The 26,634-nt window shown below is 42.5% G+C and overlaps 1 protein-coding gene across 5 annotated transcripts in view; it reads left to right on the top strand.

The window, feature by feature from the left end:
• Positions 1-5,052: 5,052 nt before the first annotated feature.
• Positions 5,053-26,634, top strand: part of pxna (paxillin a) — a 37,130-nt gene continuing 15,548 nt past the window's right edge. For 4 of the 5 annotated variants that reach the window (XM_015959416.3, XM_015959421.3, XM_070549337.1 and 1 more), the window contains exons 1-2: positions 5,053-5,248; positions 26,357-26,523. In XM_015959416.3, the coding sequence (XP_015814902.3) occupies positions 5,236-5,248; positions 26,357-26,523 (180 nt within the window). In that variant the 5' untranslated portion in view covers positions 5,053-5,235. Of the gene's footprint in view, positions 5,249-25,096; positions 25,162-26,356; positions 26,524-26,634 lie in introns of those variants that run through there. The other variant, XM_015959420.3, reaches the window with a different exon arrangement.

Genomic DNA, 26,634 nt, shown 5'->3' with positions numbered 1-26,634 from the left:
TGTAGGGTTTGTGTGGATTCACTTTTATTTCAAGTGAGGAATCCAGCAGTCTGACTTTTAGCAGCGAGATACGGCTTTTGCAGGAGACCTTGACAGTTTATTTATGTCTGCGTTGAAGAACAATGAGTTTGATCTGTGCGTCTGGATCCTCCAGCTGGCGTAACCATGACTTTGCAGCTCTGGCACGTATGAAAGGTTACTGTGTCAATTCGATGGTGAAAATTGACCCTTTTGATTCATTACACCTGAGAGTGCCTCACATCATCTGTTTTTCTTGCTCATAATCTAAAAAGAAACTTTGAAAATCATTTTTAGAGCATTCATTAAAGTGATGGTGTGTATTTTCCTTGACGATAGGGGGCAGTACGTACCTTAAACATTGAAAGCAAGCAATATGTTTGTGTTCGAGTAAGACTTTACCAACGGATGGCCATTAGGGCCAAAAGTCCCTGGGAGTGCAACCTCCACCAAAATGACAAGCACGTCACTTTCATCACTGGCAATGAGCATAGAGGTAAATGTGTAAAACAACATTTATGAATGGGGAAAGTTTTATGTCCGTTTGCCATGTGTGTGTGTGTGTGTGTGTGTGTGTGTGTGTGTGTGTGTGTGTGTGTTTTGTACATTTAACCTTCCTAAATGAAGACAGAATAACTCCTCCATGTTTCTCCTCAACACATGTGGTTTCATTGAATCTCATCTCAACTGTTTCTACCATCAGATATGATCAGAATTTTTTTTCATCTTGTTTGTGATTTTATTTTTTTCTCCAATGCAGAAAGATGTTACAATCATTTTGTCCTAATAATGAGAGTCCTGACACGGCTGGTCACTTTTTGATAGAGCTACTGCCACCATGTGGCTGTTTATGCACCTGTGCTGCAAACTCATGCATGTATCTATGTAGGATGGTGGGAATGTGCCACCAATACATTTTATTATTTTATTTTTTTATCAAAACCAATTTCTGATTTTATTAGCACCATAATCTGGAAATACATATTATGCTTAGCTTTTGTCATTTCTGATTAAATTGAAAATTATGATCCAAGAAGTAAAAACCTCGTCATTAAGATTAAGATGTTTTATTTCTAGTGTGAATTAGTGCTTATGAATAGTCTGTGGACTGAGAAAAAAGCTGAACTGCCTTAAAAGCAATCATACTACTTCTAAAAGGTTCGAGCCCCACCCAGTCTGTCGCTGTCGTTGTGTCCTTGGGCAAGACACTTAACCCACGTTGGCTGCTGGTGGTGGACAGAGGGACCGGTGGCGCCAAGTGCTCTGCAGCCTCGCCTCTGTCAGTGTGCCCCAGGGCAGCTGTGGCTACATTGTAGCTCATCCCCACCAGTGTGTGAATGTGTGTGTGAATGGGTGAATGACTGATAGTATTGTAAAGTGCCTTGGGGGGTTCCAGGACTCTAGAAGGCACTATATCAAATACAGGACATTTACCATTTACCATTTAAAATATCCGAGAGACAAACACACACATACTTCCAGTGACAAACATTTTTGAAGAAGGACTCATGCAGCTGATTGTGCACAATTCCTTTTTACTGAAGGCACCTCACAATGAGCTGATTCTCCGTTCTCCAGGAGTTGAGCTCTGGACTCACACTGGGCCTTCTCATTCTCTCTGTTGGCGGTACTCTGTGATGATCCTGATTCTAAGTGGAATTGTTGTTATCCTGGAGGACGGAGCTGGGTCCCAAATTCTGAAGACATTTAATCACAGAATTTCACTCTGAGCTCTCACTACATTAAAGTTGTAATTAGGTGCCAGTCAGATGCCAACATCTTATGTACCTGTTACCAGCACACACCTTGCAGCTCTTGATGATGGAGAAGAAAAGAAGAAGAACTATCCATCTCCTGTATAAACTACAACACAAATTAAAGCTGCAAGCAGCGTCGTTCGGCCCTCGCAGCGAAGATGCTCACCCTCCTTCCGCACCCCCTCCGCTCCATCCCCGATGCTCTCCAAACCCAACTCCCCGCCGCTCCGTCCTGGCCGGCAGCACGGGGCACCAGGGCACGTCCACGGACTGAAACGTCCACCACCCTGACACCAAGAAAAGCTAACAGTCACCTCATCCACACCTCACCCTGAATCAGCATCCCCTCCGAGCCTACCATTATATTACATGTCTCACCACTAGGGCATACTTTATCTTTAGCACACTGTTGGTGTGATGACACAGACCAACTTTAGTGCTTTTTTGCCCATATTTATTAAAGTTTTCGAAAGTTAAAGTTATCTAGGGGGCGCTGTGATCAATTACAGAAAAATCCCATTGAGGTCAGCTTTGGTTGACAAGGACAGTTTTCTGTTATTTTGGCATCAAACGGACGTTGTGTGTGTTATCTAAAGCCAGTGAGCTGAAAGGGGCGGAGCTACAGGGATTTGAATCAACAACCACATCAATGTGTTTGGTGCAGTCACGTGATGTCACAAGCCAAGTATAATGCCATTCTGACTTTGACTTTAGAAGTTAATAAAGTTTGAACCCATCTAGGGGGCGTTGTGACCATTTACAAGTAAATGCCATAGAGGTCATCTTTGGTCATCAAAGATGGTTTTCTGTTAATTTGGAATCAATCAAACGTTGCATGGGTCATCTAGAGACAAAAAGCTGTAAGTGGGTGGAGTTAAAGTGAATTGAACAAGTGATCACATACATGTGTTGATTGCAGATGTGTGATGACTCCCACAATGTTTGATGTAGTTTGGAACTTTTTTGCAGAAGTTACAAAGGTTTTTTGTATCTAGGGGGCGCTGTCCCAAATTTAAGAATTATTCCATGAAGAAGTTTGTAGGTTGATGACAGTCATTTGTGTGCAGTTTGGTGTGAATTGCATCATGCATGTGTTATTAAGGGCCTAATATCTGTCAGGGGGCGGAGCTAAAGCAATATCAACAACTTACCACAGGACTGTGGTGGGTGCCATTGTGTGAGTACACATAGCAAGTTTGGTGCAGTTACGACCTCGTCTGTAGGAGTTATTACAGTTTTAATGGTGTGTAGGGGGCGCTGTGGTGACATTACACAACTTTCACCAACGGTGTGTGCCTCGTTGAATAAAGGGCATGATTGTTGATTGCCATGTTCAGTCTCGGGCAGATCGGAGGTTGTTAGTGGAAGTTACAGTCAAACGTAAGGTCACGGCGTCACGCCAGAATTCGCCGTGGCATCAAAGCCCTTCCCTTTCTGAAAAGCTATCAGATCTGAATGGTCATTACAACATCATGAAGACAGTGCATGACCTTAGTGTCATGTTGACTAAAGTAGAGGGGACAAATATGGGCATTTCACCATTAAAAAATAGACTTCCTGTAGTCAGGGGGCGGGGCATAGGTGATGTCAGCTGTCCACATTGTCATTGTCTTGAGATGTGGTCAATGATCACACAGACGGAGTTTGATATAGATCTGATCATGCACATGGGAGTTGTTAAGTCAAGTAATGTAATGGCGAAAGGTCAAAGTTTGAGGCTTAGCCACGCCCACACCTTTATACTTGTATAAAATCCGACGGTTGAATTTTTTCCTCTATGTCTTAAGATTATATAGCAGGAGTTTGAAGGTGATAGGTGGAAAGGACGACGAGACATCATTCTCCTAATAACGTGTGTGAAAACCACTAAATCGAGTAATTGGACCAAAATGGCCGACTTCCTGTGCGACTTTGCACTTGGCTCAAAGAGACTTTTTTGTAGGTCCTGAGACCCCACATTAGTGTACCAAATTTCGTACTCCTCAGTCAAAGCATGGCTTGGGGCTGACAGTTTTAATGGACCTAGGGGGCGCTATTTCAGAAAATAGGCCACGCCCATTTGATGTTCACATGAGATCTTTTGGGGGGCCGGACTAGGATCACTCACAAGACGTTTCGTGACTGTATCTATAGAAATGACGACATGGGAGGCACATGTATGGTCACGGCGGTACGCCTGACTTCGCCGCGTCGCCACAGCCCCGCCTTCTGCAGAAAACACCCATAAAGTGACGTCAAGCAACGCCAACTTCTCTTCAGTTACCTGCTACAAATTCGGGCTGATTATTCGACAGGGCGAATTTTGGAAAATTTCCCAGTAAAACTTGACGTTTTAAGTCCTGAGGGGGCGGGGCTTGTGTGAAATCATCCAGCGACCATTCATTTGTCTTCGGGGGGCGATGACGATTATCCATAGAAAGTTACTTTAACTGTAATTCTTTCATTTGTGAAATTATAGCAATTTGAATTTTTTTGGCGAGTGCTCGAACTTTGAGGCCTGGCCCCGCCCCTTCAGTATTTACGAAAAGTCAATTTTATTTTCTCATTTGAAGCGTCCATCGCTTCTGTTCGATGGCACACTATTTTTGAGACTATGGTACGAAAAATGACGAAACTGTTCAACCAAATATAGACCCTAGAAATGGCCAAAACGGCTAAAAATCGCCATTTCAACCCAAAATGGCCGACTTCCTGTTTTATATTGACCATGGTTGCAAGAGGCTTTTTTGTGCGGACTGTTGAGTAGTACCAGTATACCAAATTTCATAACTGTACGATAAACTAAGCTTTATGGAGAGGGGTATTTTTCACTCTTTAGGGGGCGCTGTCGAGCCACTTTTTTATCAACTTTCACATCGCCAGTGAAATACGTAAATTTCACGCACTTTCTATATTGGGCCAGAATTTGGTGACTTTTTGGATATGCTAAGACCCCCTAAAGGCCACCCAAAGACGCGGAAGAAAAAAGAAAGCGTAATAATAATAAACGGAGCAGATACAATAGGCCTTCGCAGCGCTTCGCTGCTCGGGCCTAATTATTAATTACAGGGGAAATTATTGACACAGATAAAATTTCTAAATGTTTAGGGGTATATTTTACAGCAGGTACAAGTAGCAGGTTGGGGCATTTCCTCTTCAGGTCTGGTGGTTGTCTTGTGCAGTATCAGTCTCCACCGCTAGATGCCGCTAGCTCCCGCGTGCTGTGTCTCTTGGGCTGGGGGGGGGAATGGACCGAATCCTGCTGCTGGGGGTGCAGCTGGCCGTGTGCGTGCGTGTTTGTGAGTGTGTTGGGAGACTCATGAGCTGCTGGGGGACTTAAAAACTTCACAACATCATTCGAGAGACATCTCTTTGAGGAGATTTTTTTTTGGGAAGTAAAGGAGCTTTCCTGTCCAGCTGCGACCATTAAAGAGTGAGGGACCAGTCCGGTTCTCAGTCGTTGGAACCATTTCCGGCCAACATGGATGATTTAGGTAAGTTCTCTCGCCGCGAACACAACATTAAAAGCGGCGCGTGCGAGCAGTCATTACCGCACAATAAAAAAGCGATGCTAGTAGGAGCGTTTTCTCTTCATTCAGGAGGTCGAGAACTGTTACTACCGCGTTCAGAACAAGTGTCCGGCTCGGCTAAATTATCCTGGAACACGGCGAGTGCTTTATTCTTTTTTTTTTTAAACGAAGGGCTACATGCATCAGGAATGAGCGACGATAATTAGCCGAACTGTCGTCTTTAGCTAGTTTATTTGAGCCGAAACGTTTCCACGAAAGTACTACTGACCCGGGCTTCAGTGGCAAAGTTATCAATTTGACAATCATCTTCTGTGTTTCCTGAAGTTTTCCATTCTCAGACTAAACAACGTGTAATGACATTTAATGGGACACAAATCCAGTAAGTCTAGATGGTTGTCATAGTAATCTAATCCAGCTGCAGGTGAAGATGACCGCTGCGATTCCAGTGAAAACACTCATCTGATTGTTGTGATCACACATGGGTTTACAGATGAATCCAAGAGTGCTGTACACTTTTAGATTATATTTAACTTGCTGGTATGTTGTTGTGACAGGAAGGTGTGGATATTACTCATGACAGCGCCCACTCCAGATCTTTTTTTAACTGTCAAACATTTAGGTTGTAAGAAATACAACTTCTCCTGCATTAACATGATGACTAAAACAATTTAAACTAGAGATGCATCACCAAGTTGACTGCCAACTTTCAGCAATATTAGACAATTTAAAAGAAAGTTTATTTTTAGATATGTGTCCTCGCCTTCTCATTAGTAACAGCATATCTTCTAAGTGGAAGCTTCTGCTTTTAAAATGGTATTTGTTAAGGTAATGAAAAACTAAAATAAATAAGGATTTGAATAGTTCTAGACAGAGCTTTTCAGGGTAAATTAGAATTAAATATTAGACAGAAATGATATCTGCAGGTCGGAGATTTTATGATACTGAATCGTTAGGCTTTTTTCTTCAGTGTGGTTCAATTCAAACTCCGACTGCTAGGTGGCAGTAGCTTTTACTGCCTTCATTGTGATGGAATGAGATCTTTGATGTGTCTGGCCTGAGTTTTCTGACCAAATTCAGTCTTAATTGCAAAACATGTTTTATTTATGTACTTATGTTTTAGGAGGATAAACCACTTGAGATGAACCATCTCATTTACAAGTGGGTCCTCCATAGAAAGTTTCAATAACAATAAAAAGACCAAGATAACATAACAATTTCCATGCAAACATAAAGTCAATGGGGCAAAAGTAAAATCACACAAACACAAAAATACATAAATGAACATACAAATAAATGGTGCAACAAATCAGTACAATCAATAGACAACGCATAGAACAGAACTCCATTCTGCTGTGTTTTAACAGTTATGATAAAGTGAGTTATTGTGAATGTGTAACTATTACTCCAAAAGAAAATCAAAAACAGTTGCAGGCAGGGATTAAATGTTCATATATAAAAGTTCTAAATAAACAAAAATATGTAATCGGTCTTAGGTCAGCCGGTGATTTGTTCCAATCCAATGGAGCTTTGATGGAAAAAGCCAACTTCCCTGTCTCCTTTCTAAATTTCCATTATCATAATATATCGTATTGTCTCCCCTTTTATTGAATATATTGCCAGATTCTTGACGATAAACCCCCTTGTCAGAAGATTCTGAAATTGGTAGCAGTCGTCCCAAACAGAACTAGCTCATCTCTAATTTAAACCATCACATAAATAAAATCACTAAATGTAAATTAGAAACTACTGGAAAGTTTTTCAGTAATGTACCTTAAGAACTTTTTCCCTGGCGACTGTTAGGTTAAGTTTAGCAGGACATTTGTGAAGTGAACTGAAGGACTCGTGTTCATGCGCTAAAAAAACACCAGATCGCAATGGCGTAGTCAGAGGTGATGCATGTGCTGCAGAAGGCACCCAAAATGTTATTCTCCACCCTCTGTGAGTTGCAGGAGGGGGTGCTTTTAAACACCAGACATGTACAATAACATGGCATTCTCATTCCAGCTAGGGGATTAACAAAAATCTATTCTAGAAAACTAGGATCTATCAGATTTGGACTCAAGCTCCCATTGCTGCACGACTTCTTGTTGGAGAGGGAATGAGTGTGTGCAAAGAATATAGGTTGGTCTATATCCAGGCAGTATTTATGGGGTCCAGCTCAGTTTACATGGTGCAGGGTTTTCCTTAAAGTAGCTGCCCACAAAAAAATGTCACACAACCCAGTGTAATTATCATGTCACAGGGCTTTAAATCCTGTCATCGTTTTGGCAGAGATGCATAAATATGGCACACAAGTAAAAAGAAAAGGTGTCACATAATGCTCTGTGGTTATAAATAATGTTGAAATAGAAAATTTCCCTCAACCTGTTTATGGTAGATGCAGTGGGAGATCTAAAGAAGGCCCACCAGGGTGGTTTAAGTAAAGAAGTTAGGAAATCCAATGCACTTACACCAAAATGGACAACTAAAGCGATGCGTGTATTTTTAGCTATAGAGTTCAGCATCTGTAAGAGCTGAGCCAGCAGCAGCACCTAGAAACCTGTCACCAGGTCTTTCCCTGCCCTGTTTTCCGCTTTTTTCTCCTCCTTTTTCTCATTTCATCTCAGATACTTAAAGCTGTTTCTGCTCTCACTCCAAACATGTTTTCAACCCCTTTCCACTCTGAGTTTAGTTTCATCTGTGAGCTTGCTTAAGCGTCAGCTGTAGAAACATAGGCAGAGCTGATGTCAAGCCATGTTTTGGGGTAGTTGAGGCTCACATGCATGGATTGGACCTCAGCCAAAATCTATCCTCTTCTAACACTGCACTGCCCCACCCTCTCTTGTCCCGCTCTCCTATTCCCGTGGTGAACCACACAGGAAACAGCAGGCTGTGATCTATTGATGGTCCACTTCAAAGCGGAGTTTTTAGTAGAGAATATTTGGATGAAATGGGCTGTAAAGCTTAATTACTAATGTTTATCATCCTTTTCTGTCTGAAATGTTGGTTTTACAGAGGAAATCTACTTTTTGAGTATCTGCAGGTCACATCATTTGTGTGGTACCAGCAGTTTCAGGGGCCGGGGCCCACTTGGAGGCGAACTTTCATTGACCTCCTCTCTGCAGTTTTCAGCACCAACCGCTTCTTGCTTCATCACTCTGGGCCTGCATCAACAAGACATGAATGTCAAACATCCCCCTGAGTTAACTTCACTTTAGTGACTTTGATGCACTACTTTTCAGCATTTGCTCTTGATGTCTGCAGATAGAGTAAATGCTGTTTTCCTTTCACTGCTGTGTTAGATGCATCATTTCAAACAAACAGGAAGAAATTTTAGTTTGGCTTGTTCGTAGATGGAAATAGAGAACCGTCTCGAAAATGTCTCCTTTTCTGTGTGGTCTGCACTAGACTGAGACAGTTTTATTACCAAGTGATATATTTTTAGTTTGTTGTACACATCCTGTTCCTGTTCATCTCAGTCACTTCTGTTTTTAATGCCTGCAGCCAAAGCATGAAATATGTGCTATAATGTTTTTACCTGTGTTTTTGGGCAAATTACTGGATACCTTTTAATGGAAAAAGTCAAAAAGTAATGACTTTATGTATGTCTACAACTGATTTTAAAGTCAGTCCCATTCAAGATCAATGCTAGCAAACACAAACATGCTTTAAAGCAGTTCTAGCATTTAAAAGCACATTTACCTTGTTTTTGTTGGATATGAGCAACACGGGGTGTCCAATGTAGCATGCCATAAAGCCTGTGTCATTCCCGACCTGCTTTCCTATGAACATAGGCGTCATTTTAACCGGGGACGCCGGGGACATGTCCCCGGCAAAATTCGTGATCGGCAGCTGTGTCCCCCCCACTTTCAAAAAAGCCTGCTGATGAGGATTTTTGTTTTACCAGCTCAGATCTTATACCGGGGTCGGTAACCTGTTCCCATCAAAGAGCCATTATTACCCATTTCCCACGGTAAAGAAAACACCGCAGCAGCCGCAGCGTTGCGGGCGGGGCCTACCCTCAGACAGCAGAGAGCTTCTCACAACCAGGTGACAGCAGCCGGGGGCATCGCACCCGTGGGGGATTCAACACCCACACTTTTCCAGCTGTTTTGCTCACCTCCACACCAGTCTGGTTTCTTTACGTCGCACTCACTCTGTTTGCCTCATCTCCTTCTTCACCTCCCAGCCGATGTCGGGTTTCCAGGAGAGGGAGGGACGGAAGAGCTCGACTGAATTCATAATTTTACATTTTGACATTAGCTGTACAAAGTCTGAGTTTGATAAAGTGAAGAACAACCATTTGCAGAGGATTATAACAGGCGCGGCGCCAGGTTTTCATTTTTGGGTGGGCAACGGTAATTTTGGACGGACCTTAATAAGCAGTGACTTAGTGAAGCAGGCAGGTCGCGCTAGAAAATTTCGTTTAAAAAGACGTCATAAATGTTTTCCCCCGTCATTTTTATTTCTAAAATATGAAGTAAAAACTCAAAATTTAATTTTCATTCATTTGTCATTAATATTTAGTCTACAACCGTGCGTTAAGACCATCTTCCAGTAAACGCAAAGCATCCAGTCCACCTCTCCAAATGCGTAAAATGTGCACCACAGCCACTAGTTGGCGTGCTGCGCGCACCATCAGCTGATCAGCCCAGACAAAAGCAGAGCAAATAGAGAAAGAATAGAGGATGATTGTGTCTGGATGTGGATGGAGATTACATTTTACAGCAGCCTGATCATCATTTAAATATGTAAACCATCACCTGTCTTCTAGTCCACGCTATCAGCATTATTTTAATTGGTGTGTGTGTGTGTGTGTGTGTGTGTGTGTGTGTGTGTGTGTGTGTGTGTGTGTGTGTGTGTGTGTGTGTGTGTGTGTGTGTGTGTGTGTGTGTGTGTGTGTGTGTGTGTTTCCACTTCAAACACTGGTCTAATCAACCAGACCAGCATGTCCAGTAACACATTAATGTTACAATTAAACTTGATTAACCCCAGAGCCACGCGCACTGCACTGTACTGACTGTAAATGAGGGGGAAACGATTTAATCGGATCCTTTACTTTTCAACATGGTTTAATGTAAAGTTTCATTCAGTACAGACTTTAGTTACAGCAATCTAACGAGACAGAGCCTAGATTTGTATTCTGAACAGTTTAAACATGTTTAAAACGGAGACATGCGTGACGCGTCTAAAATTCGCACCTGCTCCGCTATTATGGAAATTAAACTAACAAGATGAATAACATGAAATTATTTTAGGCACAGACAACATCCCCCACACTTTTGAAAAGCTTGCAACGCGCCTGATCGCTCATGTACGTCTTAATTATCTTTCATTAGACGATAATCAATAAAACGATTTATATAAAGTGGATCCAGAAGTTGTAGCCCGTCTCTGCCTTCAATTTTTGGTATTTTTCACCCTGTTGATGGTTTTACTGAGCAGGTGCCACTTTTGTCCTACGTTTCTTTTTAAAACATGTTTAGACTGTTCAGAATACAAATCCAGGCTCTGTCACGTTTGATTGTTGTAATTAAACTTTGTAGGTGGGGAAGGCCAGACAGCAGCTCAGAAGCGCCGATATGATTACGCACAAGCGTGACGCGTCAACCCGGTCTCACAGTAAGACCGGGTTGGAACTGTTCAGGTTTACGCAGACAATCTTTACATTTAGAATTAGCTTACAGATGTAAAATTAATGCAGTAAAATATAAAGCTTTTTATTTAAATATCCATTCATTATTTCACAAGCACAGAGAGCCGCATCAGATGGATGGAAGAGCCGCATGCGGCTCCAGCCGACCCCTGTGCTAGCCTACTTTATTGTCCCCAGCAATTTTTAAACCCCACTCAAGTGTATGGTTATTGTCCCCAGCAATTCTGAAAACAAACTGACGCCCTTGCCTATGAAAGTTAGGAATGTTGGAAAGGTCATGAAAAAACGATTCATTCTGAGAAAAACTGGTTTAACACGTCATAAGCAAGAGATTACCATGTCCAACCAATTCAACACTGCATTGTACAAACCTTCATCACATTAATCATAATTGTAGAACAGGGCCAACCAAAGCTGCTGCTAACTTTGAGCTCCAATAAAGCTTCATATGCTGTATCGAACACTTTCATATTGTAAAAAACCTTTTTAACTAGTCCATTTAAATGATGTAGAGCTAATATCTTGGATGTTATTAGCTTAGTTTTTCCCAACAAATACTCCAAGTGCTAAATTGCTCACCAGAGCTCTTGTGATATCGTGATATGTGATATTGCATGTAATCAAGCAAAGCATTTTCGTTTTTTTCCCCCTCATGATTTGATCAAAATGGTTTAAATCCATCATGTTTTAACATAAGATGATTTTAATTGAAACCTCTTGAAAGGTGACAGGAAATATGAAAGCCTTAAAACAATGCTTAGCCTTTAAATCTTTCTTTTTTCCTGTTGTGATGCTATCTTTTGTAACTAATGACTAATAAAACATTGTTATGGTAACAAGCCCATAAGACAGATAAGATGCACATCTTTGTTATGAATCACCCTTATTATGGTGTGATACACAGGGTTATATATAGCCAGTTCAGTTCAGTACAAAAGTGTCATCATTTTCATATCTTTGATTAGCCTTCAGTACATGTTTTTTAGCACAGCTACTCTGTATAATCTGTATTCTGAAAATGATTTACATACAGACACTTTAAATCCTCTTTAATGATCAAACTAAATGTCTCAGAGGACATGATGAAACGGCACCTGTCCTTGAGCTTCAGTCAGACTAGATTTGGTTTTCGGCTACTGTTTTCATTTGTTTAAGTTTTAGCTTTCTCATCATAGTCTGTGTTGTACCAACTGGCATACGACACAGGGCTGGGCAATAAACCGAAATTGTATCATTATCGAAACTTCCGACTCTAGCCCATGTCATTTTGCCCATGTCATTAATTCGGTAATAAAAAAATGGAAAGATGTGTGTGGGTTGGTGACATTCATGTCTCTTTAAGAAGCTGTACCACCTCAAGTCACATGACAATGGCCTTATTCGAAACGAGCAGCGCTTCCCCTGGAAAACATGAGAGCCGACAGACGCAGCAGGGAGAGTGGCTGAAAGCCGGCGTTGAAGAAGAAGAAAATATAATTTCTATAGTGCCTCTCAAGATAAAAATCACAAGATGCTTCACAAAAACAAAAAATGTAAAAATATAAAAAAGAATTTAGAAAATGGTTAAAAATATATTTAAAATGAGCAAAAAATAGACAATTGTGATTAAAAACTAAATGTTAAGAAAGAGAGCGAGTGAGTAGGAAAGAGGGAAATCAGTGGATCCTGAGGAAGGTGGAATAGGTGGGGAGAGCAGAATAAAGACAGAGTGGTGAAGGTCATACAAAAGCCAGCTTGAACAAGTGAGTCTTCAGATTTTAAAGGAGACCTCTGAGTGCACTGATCTCAGGCTCAGGGGGAGAGAGTTCCAGAGTCTGGGGGCCACAGCAGGAAATGCTTTGGTCTTTAGCCTGGTGTGCTGCACAACCAGTAGGCTTTGATCACTGAACCTCAGGGACATACTGTGGGTGTAGGGACTAAGAAGATCACCAATGTAAGATGGTGCTTGTCCTTGTAAGGCCCTATAGACCAGAACCAGGATCTTGAAATGAATCCTGAAGTTGACTGGCAGCCAATGAAGCTGGAGGAGAAGCGGGGTGATGTGGGTGTGTTTGGAGGACTTGGTCAGAAGCCAAGCACAGGCATTCTGAACCACCTGTAGATGGTTCAGGGAGGTTCTGCTCAGACACGTGAAAAGAGAGTTGCAGTAGTCTAAGCGTGAGGAGATGAAGGTGTGGATAACTAGCTCAAGTTCAGAGCGGGACAGAATGGGACTCAGCTTTGCAATGTTCCTGAGATGGAAGAAGAAAGAGCAAACAAGAGAACTGACATGAGAATCCAGGGTGAGAGCTGGGTCAAAGGTCACACCAAGATTCCTGACGGAAGGTTTGGTGTGAGAAGCAAGCTGACCAAGAGAGTCTCTGACTTTGGGAACCAGCTTGTCCGGGGCACAGATGAGGATCTCAGTCTTATCATTATTCAGCTGTAGAAAGCTCCCAGCCATCCAGGTTTTGATAGAGTACAAGCAGGTGTATAACAGCTGCAGCTTAGACATCTCATGGGGCTTAAAGGAGATGTACAGTTGGATGTCATCTGCATAAAGATGGTAGGAGATTCCTTTGAAGGAGCTCAGGATGTGCTGAAGAGGGAGCAAATAGAGGAGGAAGAGCAGAGGCCCCAGCACAGAACCTTGTGGGACACCATGGGTAAGGGAGGTGGTGGAGGACTTTAACTTGGAGACGGCCACTGAAAAGGAGTGCTCAGAAAGATAAGAGGAGAACCACTCCAGAGCAGTTCCTGATAGGTCTACCCAGTCTCTGAGCCTCTCCAGTAGCAGGTGATGGTCAACAGTGTCAAAGGCTGCAGTCAGGTCCAGCAGGACCAGAACAGAACAGTCCCCTGTGAGTCAGAAGGTCATTAGAGACCCTAAGAAGAGCTGTTGCAGTAGAATTGCACAAACCTGACTGCAAGCAATCAGATGTTATGTTCATCAAAAGCAGCTGTGAGTTGTTTAGCCACAACCTTTTCCAAGATCTTGGAGATGAACTGAAGTTTAGAGATGGTCTGAGGCTGAAGGAGAGATGGTAGATCTGACCTTATTGACTTTGTCCACAAAGAAAGACCGAAAGTTCTCACAGTCTGTAACAGAGTGGATGGAGGCTGTAGGAGAGGCAGGAGAGACGACACTGCTGATGGTGTTAAACAGCACCTTGGGGTTCTCTTTGCTCTGAGACACCGGGTTGGAGAAATAGGAAACCCTTGCATCTCTGACTGCAGAGTTAAAGGATGTCAGAAGATCCTTTAGGTGCAGCAGATGGATGTGGAGATGGGTTTTCTTCCACAAGCGCTCAATTTTTCTGCATTGGCGCTTTAGGCTGCGAATGCTGTCATTAAACCAGGGAGTAGGGTTCACTGCAGGAACTGATCTGGTTCTGACAGGACAGATGTTGTCCAGAATGGAGAGGCAGTTCCTGTTAAACTGAGAAGTTAAGGAATCTGGGTCGTTATCAGAAGAACTGGGTGGATCAAAAGCAGCAGAATAATTGCTAGCTGTGCTCTCATCAAGAAAACGAGAACTAACCATACGGCGAGCTGGAGGTGGGGATGCAGAAACTGACAAGTTAAAGAAAATGCAATGGTGATCTGAAATGTAAACGTCCACAGGACAAACACTGTCAGCATTTAGACCCAAGGTAAAAACAAGGTCCAGAGTGTGCCCTTTGGTGTGTGTGTGTGGGGCCAGAAACATGCTGGGTAAAGCTGAAGGAGTCCATAAGGCTGGAGAAATTCATGGCAAAGAGATCAGAGGGATCATCAACGTGGATGTTAAAAGTCACCCACAATCACCAGTCTGGACAGCTTCACAGTGGAGGATAGAAAGTCACTAAACTCCTGAAGGAAAGAACCGTTTGGACCAGGTGGACGATAGACCACAGCACAGTAGAACGGGTTCTTACGCCCGACTTTAATCAGCTGCAGTTCAAAGGAAGCAAAGTGACCAGAGGTTGTAGAGCTGCATGGATGATTCTCTCAACAGTTAGGCCTCCACCATGACCAGAACCCCGGGGCTGGCTAAGAAAAGAATAACCACTCGGGCAGAGTTCAATCAGACCAGAATAATCAGATGTTTGCTGCCAAACTTCAGTCAGAAACAAAAAATCCAGGTTTTTAGAGAGAATTAAATCATTGAGCAGGAAGGACTTATTGTTAACAGAGCGGGTATTTAATAGAGCCATGCTGAGTGAGGTGGAGAAATCAGAAACTACAGAAACAGCTGTAGTTAGAGGTCGTAAATTAGCAGGGTTAGATCCACAGTGTTTATAAAAACCACTTATGGAGGGAACAGAAGGAGAAGCCACTGAGGAATGAGGATAAACCAACCTTAAAAAACTTGGACGGAGAAACCGCCTCACAACGCGGCCTGGCGGGAATGCGGAAGTGGCGCTCAAGTCGCCAAATAAAGGACAAGAAGCTAGAAGATCACGCTGATGTTTACTAGATAAACCACGCTTTAAGAGAAGTCTTATTCTCACCTGGATTCCTGCTCGTTTACCTCTTTTCCTCCGACGTTTTCCCGGGACTGGATAAAAGTCTGAAAAGACAGATACAAGGGGCCAAAATGAGTTTCCTCCGTAGGGTGGCCGGGCTCAGCCTTAGAGATAGGGTGAGGAGCTCGGACATTCGGGAGGGACTCGGAGTAGAACCGCTGCTCCTCCGGATCGAAAGGAGCCAGTTGAGGTGGTTTGGGCATCTGGTCAGGATGCCTCCTGGACGCCTCCCCGGGGAGGTGTTTCGGGCATGTCCTGCCGGCAGAAGGCCCCCGGGTCGACCCAGGACACGTTGGAGAGGTTACATCTCCAATCTGGTCCGGGAACGCCTTGGAGTCCTGCCGGAGGAGCTGGTGGACAAGGCCGGGGAGAGGACGGCCTGGAGCTCCCTAGTTGGGATGCTGCCCCCGCGACCCGGACCCGGATAAGCGGAGGAAGACGAAGACGAAGACGAAGAAGATCATGTTCCACTGTTTCCAGGAGTCCATGATATACCCAACTGGCTCTGTCCCAGAGGGGCAACCGGGAGCCCCTTCTCCCGTTCTCATTGTTGAAAAAATTTTGTCAATCGTGTTGAGAGACATCTGACCAGATCCATTTTTAATAATTTCCAGTTTCCAGAAAAAATGCAGAAAGCGCCGTGCACACAAAGACAGGACAAAGAGCCTTGGGAAGAGGAGGGAGGGAGAGGAGAAAAAAGAGCATCTGTACTCTCCAAGAGCCGGAAGAAGAAGCATTTGCATTCTGCCACCAGATGTTTGGATCAATATGTGAACCAATCAGATCTTAGATCAGGTGAGAGCCAGGCGTTTCCTGTCATGCCCTAGGCTTTGCAGCCGGTGGAGAGCAACTGCAGCGCCTTGCTCCAAAATCTGCGGCCGCCTTGATCTCACAAGGTTATCGTTGCCTACATAGGCATGACGTCAGAGCAAGTCGGCGTTAAGCTAGACACAAATCTAACCGGTATGCACTGCATGCCGATCACCAGTGATCTGATCTGCGCAGAACTAGCTCATCTTAAACACGGCCAATGTGACTCAACGTAATTCACGTGACAGCCCCATCTAGTGAACAACTTTTGTTTTTACGCACACATGTAGTTATCGTCCATTTATCATTATCGAGATGAACTTCTCAATATAATGTGATATTGATTTTAGGCCATATCGCCCAGCACTATACTGACAGCCGGTGAACAAAGAAGAGCAGGCAATGTTTTTGATGATTTTGCTCGCTCTTCTTCTTATTTAGCATGTATATGGGTTTAGACGATTTTTGTTAGCTGTGGAACTTATGACATGGCACATTTATCCTGAATACTGAGACAGGTCATATTTCAATGCAAAAGGAACATAATTGTGTCTGCTGCTGCATGCCTATAAACTAATGTTATAAACATAGACAGAAAACATAGCCAAGACAAGATGTATCAAAGAAATGAACATTTCAAGGTGGCTTTTAAATGCGGATCTAAGGAGGAACTGAGTTATCACAAAATCAGCACAGTTTGGCCCAACATGCACGCCACCCAGTGTCAATGTTGACATTTTAGCTAAATTCATATAAGTAGTAAATTTGCACATGTATCAATATTTGCATTTTGCATGACTACATATAAAGCTACATATAACAGGCAGGCAGTTATGACAGTTTTTTTTTTTTTACATTAAGGGCAAAAAGTTCTGAGTGTATAATTTTAGTTAGGACTTTTTAACAGTTATAGCTTAGATTCTGTACAGATGTGCAGGTTTGATCTATTGAAGTGCTCTTATAAGTACAAAGTCATTTTGATTCAATGTACTATGACTGAAGGTGCCCTGTAGTGAACTTCCTCTTCTCTAAAGCATTAAAACCCAATGAGTCTGCAGTGACTGGGCCTAATTCCACTGCCCACACTGTATGATAAGTCCTTAGGAGCATGACACACACACACACACACACACACACACACACACACACACACACACACACACACACACACACACACACACACACACACACACACACACACACACACACACACACACACACACACACACACACACACACACACACACACACACACACACACACACACACACACACACACACACACACACACAGAGTGTAGAAAGCCGTGGTATCTTGTTGGGTTTGTCCATCTGTGACTAGAAAATGAAAATGCTGCAGGGTTTTAATACATATGGTGTTCAGTACACACACACACCAAACTTGTACCTGCTGTTGATCACAGACTACTGGTGTGGACAGACAGCTCCGAAAGGGTAGCTGACTAAGCAGCAACAGCTCTGCACTCAGTGAGCCATCATGTCATCTCTCATAGGCCCAGCACACTGTAACAGCAGCCGGCTCGCTCGATATTTGTGCAGCTTTTGTTTGCTTTCAAGACCCAGCATGAAGTATATGTGGAAGGACTCGGAGTATAGGGAAAGCCTCAGAATTGAACATCTTTAACATTGTACTAGTTTTTCGATGTGTATACTCGGAGTGTCATGTCCCACTTTGTGCTTTTTGTCAGCTGAGCCCAGTGACCTCTTTCCTTTGGCAGCTTCACAACCAACTTGCATCAGCGCTTTGGGCTTCCTGACAGGGTTGCGGAAGGCGCTTTATAAATAAAGCTTTGATTGATTGATTGAACTTGAAACAACCCACGTTGCCTGCTGGTGGTGGTCGGAGGGACCGGTGGCGCCAGTGCTCGTCAGCCTCGCCTCTGTCAGTGCGCCCCAGGGCAGCTGTGGCTACATTGTAGCTCATCCCCACCAGTGTGTGAATGTGTGTGTGAATGGGTGAATGACTGATTGTGTTGTAAAGCGCCTTGAGGGGTTCCAGGACTCTAGATGGTGCTGTATCAAATACTGGCCATTTACCATGTTTCACATCAGGAGGGTGGCCTCAGTGACATGCATTGCAGTAGCTCACAAAGTATTTTTTTTTCCACCAACACCCCAAGTAGACCTTGTTAGTCACAGTGACTTGTGGATGTGGCTCACCCTTGACTTCCTTTACTGAGGTCCATCCTTCTTTGTTATTTAGACTGTATTCCACTTTGCTTCCAGGCAAATGGAATTGCTCATAGTCTTGATAGAGAATGTCGTCCATCATGAAATGGAAGAAAGTGAGCTGTAATGCATTTAGCATTATGCATAAAGTCTTTGCAACATGTCTGAAGGTGTTATTGATCCCCCTCCATTCTGCTGAGCTTTAACGAGTGTTGCTTCCTGCTCGCTCTGTTAGATTCTCATCCTTGTCAATTTGTCGGTGACTGACAGCTGAGTTGATGTGATGCTGCTAATCCTTTGATGCAAGCTGGAAAACAGCTGTTAGGACAGTTTTACAAAGGCTGTGACCATGCACATTGATTTCAACATTTCATTGGTCACACTAAGAGGAAGTGGTGACCAATGTGAAAGAAATGTTTTTGAGCTCTCACACTGTCAGGCGGCTTTTTAAAAAGAGATTGCAAATCGTCAGAAGTTCCTCTAATTGAATGCCATTTTTAAAAGAGCTTGTATGGTTACTGTGGCTGCAGGCTGAGAGAACGCATCACTGCTTTATTTGGAAATGAGCTGCAGCCCAGCAGGTTTCCTTCAGGCTCATAGCAGGTTTAAATAATAACTAACTCACTGCTTGTGCTGCCCTATTTGGGATGTAAAGCCATCACAAAGAACTCTTTTGATGGACTGGGAAGCAGAGCGACTGTAGAGGGGGGGGGGGGGGTGTTTGAGTAATAGTGAGCCTGTCTGTGTTTGAAACCTGTAGTCTGCATCTGGCTTGTTGTGAATGAGGAACATTAAAGTTTATGACAGCATTGATGGGATTACTGTCCCACCGGTTTATATGTGTACACCAGTGTTTTAGCACAAGGATGAGATTCATTGTGTGTTCCTGTAGGAGGATTTGCCTTTTGTAGATCTCTCAAATCTCTCTTTCCATATTCTTCCCCCGTCAGTGTTCTGATGGAGGGATGGACAAGAGTTGCTTGTTTTATGTGCCATGACCTACTTCAACTCAGGAAAGACAGGACTGACTATCCATTCGTCTGTTTATCCTGCCAACCGTCTGGTACGGCAGTCACATGCAGTTCACAACATCAAACAAACCTCGTTTCATTTTCATGCTTGAGGTGGTATTATATCAAAAAAGTCTTAACTCAACATTTACTTCTATCCTTTCGTGGAGTTCCCTGCTCTTTGACGAAATCAAAGTAAGTCATTTTTACCGGAGCTCAGTTGTTCTGATATTATTCTGCTCATGATGTCTTTTAAGAGTGAGACCCACAACACCGGTGACACCATTTTAAAGTTGTTTTGAATACACACAGAAACTAGAAATAACAACAGGAAAGCTTCTGAACCCACAGACCGTGTGTGTTGGTGTGTGTAAGCTTTTGATTGTGGGGAAGAGGAGTGGCAGGAGGGAAACCCACTAAAAACTCTAATTTTGTGGTAGATATTCTTGGTCTCCTCTTCCCAAATTAAAAAAAAATACTGTAACATTTCTTATTTCAGATATTTTTAAATGAGATGATTCCATCAAGTTTTATACATACAGAATAGGATTTGTGTTTTTATTTTTCTAAATAAACAAAAACCTGCAAAATGAACATTAAACCAAAAAGAAGTACATTTTAACACCCACATTTATCTCAGTTTGACCATTTCAGTCCTTGACAGTTTATTTCTGTCACACTTTGGCAAAAGCAATATAGAAAACACATTCACATAAAAGAAGTTTTAGGATTTAAATCTCATCTAAGTGATGGGTAGAATCTTTTCTAATTGTATCCAGCAAGTAGATTCTTGAAGAACCCGCTCAAAAAGAACAAACATTAAATGACCATTCACAACAGTCTTTTCAGGAGCTTTTCTAGCTTCATGTGCTCTAGTGGATCTATATCACAAAGCCCACTGCAGAGGCTCTCCCACCTCACCAACCTGCTAAAACGCCTCACTTCCTGCTGCTTTGTCTGATTCCAAACACTTGTCTGCTACTCTCAGGACAAAAATATGATCATTTATTGACAAGACCTTATTTTACTCTTGTACTTTTTGCAAAAGGCAATCAAAAAGTTGCCGTTGGTTTTTTTTCTCTGTGGAAGAGTGCTATGAATAGGTGTCAAACCCACAGCTAGCTGAGCTCAACAGTCACACAATTCAGTTCCACTGCACCAAGATGTTCTTTTATTGTTGAACAGAATGGAAAATATATGTTCTGGTGAGAGACCATAAATGGGGGAGAATAAAGTAGTATTTTCTACAATAAATAATTTTGTTTCTATTAAAACTAATTGAACTTGTTCAGCTTGTTTCCTCACTACGTTTGTCATCTTTAAAGTTTGCATGGACACCTGCTTTTTAAATTTCCTATAGAGGAAAAGGTGGACTATGTTTGAAATTTCACCAGCACACACACACCTTGTATTTTTTGTTATTTTTCTGTGTTGTATTAAAAAAAAGAGTACACTTTCTGTAAATTAGTTGCATGCAATTTGTGGCGTCAATTATCTTAGTTCTGTTGAACTCGGCTCACGGTAGATGATCTCTAGGAACAGTTGTCCAGGAAAATAAATGCTGCAGCATTTGGGATTTGTGTGCAACTATGGCTCAGAAACTGTCTTTGTGAAACAGGCCCTGAATCTCCTAATCAATACGCTGAAAGCTGCTATGAAGCTTAACTGAGCTGGAAGACTCTGCAGTGTTGGATTCACGGTTGAGTTACGCTTCATAATTTAGAGCCAATTCAAAACAAAATGTAACAAAGCAAACTGATTTTCATTTAATCCTGACAAAATGGAGTTCAAAGTAATTAAATGGCAATTTGTAAAAAAGCTCTGAAAGAAAGAGATGAATTACATCGAGTTTTTATTTGAATTTAGTCCATCTCAAATGTTTATGGGGCAGTGGGCAATAGAGACTCACATAGTTGGTGGATGAAAAGGGCATAGGCATATTGTCGAGTGTTTAGAAAAGTACATAAATTCATCATAGCTGGATCATTAACAATGAGATGTGTTCATATTTTCTTACATTTTTTTTCAGTAAATGTGTGAAGATACGGGCAGGAAATGTCTGGTGTGAAGGAGCAGCACCACCAGTTCAGGGTCAAATATGAGTCACTTTCAGTAACTATAGTAACACCGACAGTGTGAGTGTGAAGTGTAAAGCACGGTGCAGCAGGTGTAATATGTAGGACGGGCTCTGGTTGGATGGTCTGTAGGCCACTGTTGGTTTAACTGGGGTGGTCATCCATCATCCATTGTAAGTCTTTCCTCTCATGGGGTCAAGCCCAGGCGGGAGAGTATTTATAGTCTGTCCAGATGCTGCAGTGTGTCTCTGTGTAACAGTGTTTCATGCCTACAGTTGCACCTGTGCGTGCTTGCACGTGATTTGATTCAGGCATCCTGTGATTGGATTTTGTGAGTTTGTTCCCCTCATCCGAGTGCTTTAGATGAACACAGGCCTTATGTTGTCTAACACAATCCCAGGGGGTTGAAAAGGAAAAGTGAATGAGCACCCAGCTTGCCCTATTATTTTTCTCACACCATTCTGGTGCATGCTAAGAGCAGGATTTATGCTTTTTGTGAAGCTCAGTTTCATGATGAAGGGCTGCTCCTCTCACAGCAGAAAGCATGAAAGGTAGTTGCTTCATCTAAGCAGAAAGGCAACAGATATGCTGTTCATCGCTTTAGTCTTTTTGTTGTAGAACAAATTAGAAATAAAATGTTTGTCATTTTTGTTTTCTTTCTTCATGTCCCACCTCATCCAAAGCCTCTCTCTCTCTCTCTCGGTTGTATTTATCTCATGTGTTGCTCAGCTGCTATGGACCTTCTTCCCTCTTTGTCTCGTGTATGGAAGACGAGCTGCAGCATGTTAGGAATTCATATCAGCCAGTGCACCTTGCAACACATCAGAGGGAAAGAAATGAAAGGAATGGGAGTCAGGAGATGTGGAAAGCAGGTCAGAAAACACAGATACATTTGCTGTACATAGAACATCTTGCAGCTAATATTTATCCTCTTAGTTCCGCTTTGGTCTCGGTCCCTATATCAGTAAATGCAGTTGCGTTTAAGAACCATGCAGATAAAGCTTTTTCTGTACATTTGTCCTCAGAGGAAACAGCCAGAAGCAGAATTTGCTGCCTGGTACTCAACTCAACATCCCCCCCTGCTGGCTGCTAAAGGTTATGCATGGTTAAAATGCTTTGATCGCCTGTTTCATGAAAGTAATCGCCTCAAGTGGGACTAAAACAAGAGGATTAGATATAGTGAGAAGAAAATTCCTCTCTAGGTTGCAGTCAGCAGTGATAATGGATCGTGTAGAGTCTGACTGATGGTATTGTTTTGCCAAAGATCTTCGTATTGTAAAGAACATGATTATTGCTTATGGACCACTGTGTGTGGTTAGGTTTTAATCATATTTCGTGCAGTGTTTGGCTCTGAAACATTCTGCTGATCTACCATCGCTTTTGTCCTTCACTTCCAACATACTTCTAACTGGTTCCTTTCTGTCATTCTCCACACCCACGCCCCCACCTCCCCATTCCTAGTTTTCCTGTCTTTTCATTCCTTCCTCTGCCACTTCAGTCATCCCTCTCTTCCTGTCCTTTAATAAGCTCCGTAAGGAGTGCTTTTCTTGTAATTAAAATGCACATCATTCATCTGGGAGGGAGGAAGGCTGTCTCCTTAATCTGCAGTAACCCACATTCTAGCCTCCGAGGATTTGGTTTGTACGCGGCATGCACACACACCCATCCTAATTTCAGTCGCTATCTCTGTAGACACTCCCACCTCCGCTCCTCATTGTGTCAGCCCAGATGTGCCTTGTCATGTCATTTTTGAGTAGCAAACACCAAAACCAGCTCTGGTGTTTATTTTTTTTTTCTTTAGCTACAAAATATAAGGAAAGATTGTGTGTAATTGGGATATGGTTTTCTTAGATTTAAATGTGACCTAGATGCACTGCTTTCTTAAACATTCCTGGTGTGAAGGCTTCTCAAAACCTTGTTTTTCTTTGTGGAACGAGTCCATATTGAAAAACAAAAGCAAGTTTGATCAGCGTGTGCCTTGTGTTGCAGTTCCTTTTTTGGTCACTGAGGAGCAAGCCTGTGTGTGTTATTGAATGTTTGCTTGGCAGATGAGGCTGACACACCTTTGTACATTTGTGGATGGGTAACAGCATGCCGAGCACACTTGGCTCTGTGAAGAAAAGCAGCATAAAGCTTTATCTTCTACTGCATTAATATCAGTTGGTACTTAATCTTTGTTTACAGAAACTAGTTAATTTCAGTCAGCTTGCTTCATTTGTAAGTAAAACCTCCAATGGAGCAACTACATCTATGTGGTTTCAAACAGACAATTTTATGTAGCCTGGAGGTTTATGTTTGAACAGTAACTGTGTTTTATTTTATTAGAGCAGCAGATTCCTTCTCACCAGGGTTAAATCTAGTTCAGCTCCAGAACTAAGTTGATTAGCATGTCCTCTGTAAACCATCTGGACTAACATCTGTTGACAGAGGTCTCCACCAGTTGCAGTAAAACTTTGACATCAATAACGGACAACACCGACCTCATGAGCCAATCTGTATTTATTTATGTGAATTTTCAGATCATAACTTCCCATCTAATTAGGTGGGCTGTATGAAATGATCAACTTTTGATTTTTGTGTCATGCTTTAAAAACCTGCATTTAATCCCTATTTTTTTCCACCTGTCTGGTGGTAGAAAATTTTAGCACAGGAAAACCTCAAATAGCGTAGAAGGAGTCACCGCTCATCTGGGAAAAGGCGCTGGATCAGAAAGTGGAATAAACAAAATGAGAATCCGCTCACTTCAATCTGCGGTGTTGGAGTTTATTGGTCAAGCTTTCGGTCAGAGACCTTCATGATGAAGGTCTCTGACCGAAAGCTTGACCAATAAACTCCAACATTGCAGATTGAAGTGTGCGGATTCTCATTTTGTTTATTTTTTTAACACAGGAAAACCTGCAAGAACAAGTTCCACTTCCTTTTGTAGTTTTACGGAAGTTGAGTTTATTAAACTTGACCCACCTTTCTGTTTGCTGGTTCGGCTGAGAGAGTAGAGCACGGTAGGGGATTCTCATACTCTATATACTGAGTGTACAAGTTCTGTACAAGTGGACTGTTTTGTTGCCCTTTTCACTTATATTGGTGCTTTTCTCACCACCACCCACCCAGCGGGGGATGAAAACACACTGGGGTGGCTCCAGCAGCGTAAACAAGAGTGCTGCTCTGTATCCATGATGAATCTTTGGAATGTAACCTGGACCTCTGTATCCAGAAAGGAGTCTCTGCTGTGAAACCAAGTCACCTGGCATGTCAGCCATGATAATTAATGCTAAGGCTGTCCAAGTGAATCTGGCTCAGCTTTTGCTGTGTCTCCTGTCTGTCTGGGAAACACGGCGGTCCAAGTTACCACCGTGCTGATGATACTGACACCTGGCACAGGTCATGTGAACGTCAGAAATGTTACATGCAAGAGAAACAGAAGCTAATGTTAAATGAAATAGTGAGAGCATTAAAATGGCATGACTCATGAGTAAACTAAACCAAGTCTGTACTAGCCATCAGGAGGGGCTGATTATACCCCTCTACGCTGCTCTGAAACCACTCCCTCAGTTTGGCACATCTCTGTGGATCTTTTTTGCTTTCTTCATTTATTGGATTCTCTGTCTGCTCTAACGTGCTCAGACGACTGAAGTCGGACAATTTTAGGTTGCTTTCAGTGGTTCATCATTTGTGTGAGTAGTATATCTCTCTCTTGAACATTCAGGTTGCAATCTAAGAGCTGGCATAGCAGCTGAGGGATCACCCTAACCACCGGGCATTTATTTGAACCCCTCCTGCCCCCTTCTGCAGTGACCCTCTGTTCTGCTCCCACCCTTCTGGTTGTCTTGTCCTGATGGTAGAGTTACGAGAGACAGTTCCTGCCTGGCATTCTGTGTTTAGGCTGTCCCTTTCTTCTGATGCTTGCTTTTTCTACGTTTTCTCATCTCTGCCTAAAGACTTGTCTCTTTCTAAGGTATGTCTCTTCTTGTTAAATTTAAACAGAGTTTGTATCTCACTGCACAGTTTCTCATTTTAGGACACAGAATGTCTTACAGAGTATTTAAATTTTTACTGTTGAATTCCTGGTCCCTTTTGCCTTTATTTGTCTGTAATGACACTGTTCTTTTGGATGACTTTATTCATATAAAACATTTTTCTTTTTTTGCTCACGTTTGGAAATAATTTTGAAGGAGTTGTGAAATTCGGTCTAAAAAAACACCACAATTCATGCTCTTCCAAATACTCCCTAATGGTACGCATCTTTCCACCTACTTGTTGGAACAAGTAAATTAGTAGTTGTTTCTCTGGCCTCCCTCGCTCAGAAATAGTCAGCATAGATGGGAATAATTATGGTCACACATTTGACAGCAACTCTTGGTTTTAAAACATGCTAAGGCTGCAGCCAGGGAAGGGTCAATGAGTAACCAAAGGAGTGGCTGTGACAGCCTCAATGATTCAACCTTTACAGCTCTAAAATCCTCTCGTGTTGGTGCACATAGGGTGCTGACAGGTTGCGAAAGGAGGACTCTCAATGAGTAGAACTTTGTCCACGAGGAGTTTGTGACCTTGATGCTCTTGTTAGTGCTGGACTGTAAGGAACTGGTGAGTTTTGTTTTACTGAGCACCCCCATGATGATTTTATTTTCTAAAGGAAAACCTTTCGACATGTAGTGTTGATCGTTTGCTTTGGTGAGACATAACGTTTGAAAATATCTTGTACATTGTAGCGTGATAATACACGTATTTGTATGCATAACAACATTTACTAGGAATTGGGCTTAAACATAATTGTTTTATCGTGCTCCCAGGACACAAAAAGATGGTTAATGCTTATTGCCATGAAAGTAAAACACAGTATTGTTTTTTGGGTTTTTTTTCCCCCCACAGATGCTTTGCTGGCGGACCTTGAGTCCACAACATCTCACATTTCCAAGCGCCCGCTTTTCCTTTCTGTCGATTCTGATTGTTCCTTTCCCATTGGAGATCAGAACCAGCAAGACATTGGCTCGCCACCATCACCAGAGAAACCTCTAAATGGAGTAGATGAAACAGAGGTAACTTCATTTATACTTTATATATTTAGGGGCGACGGTGGCACAGGAGTTAAGTGCTCGCCCCGTAATCGGAAGGTTGCAGGTTTGAGCCCCGCTCAGTCTGTCGCTGTC

Source organism: Nothobranchius furzeri, chromosome 3 (genome assembly GCF_043380555.1).
Source record: "Nothobranchius furzeri strain GRZ-AD chromosome 3, NfurGRZ-RIMD1, whole genome shotgun sequence".
NCBI lineage: Eukaryota > Metazoa > Chordata > Actinopteri > Cyprinodontiformes > Nothobranchiidae > Nothobranchius > Nothobranchius furzeri.
This window is presented reverse-complemented; position numbering and strand designations above follow the sequence as displayed.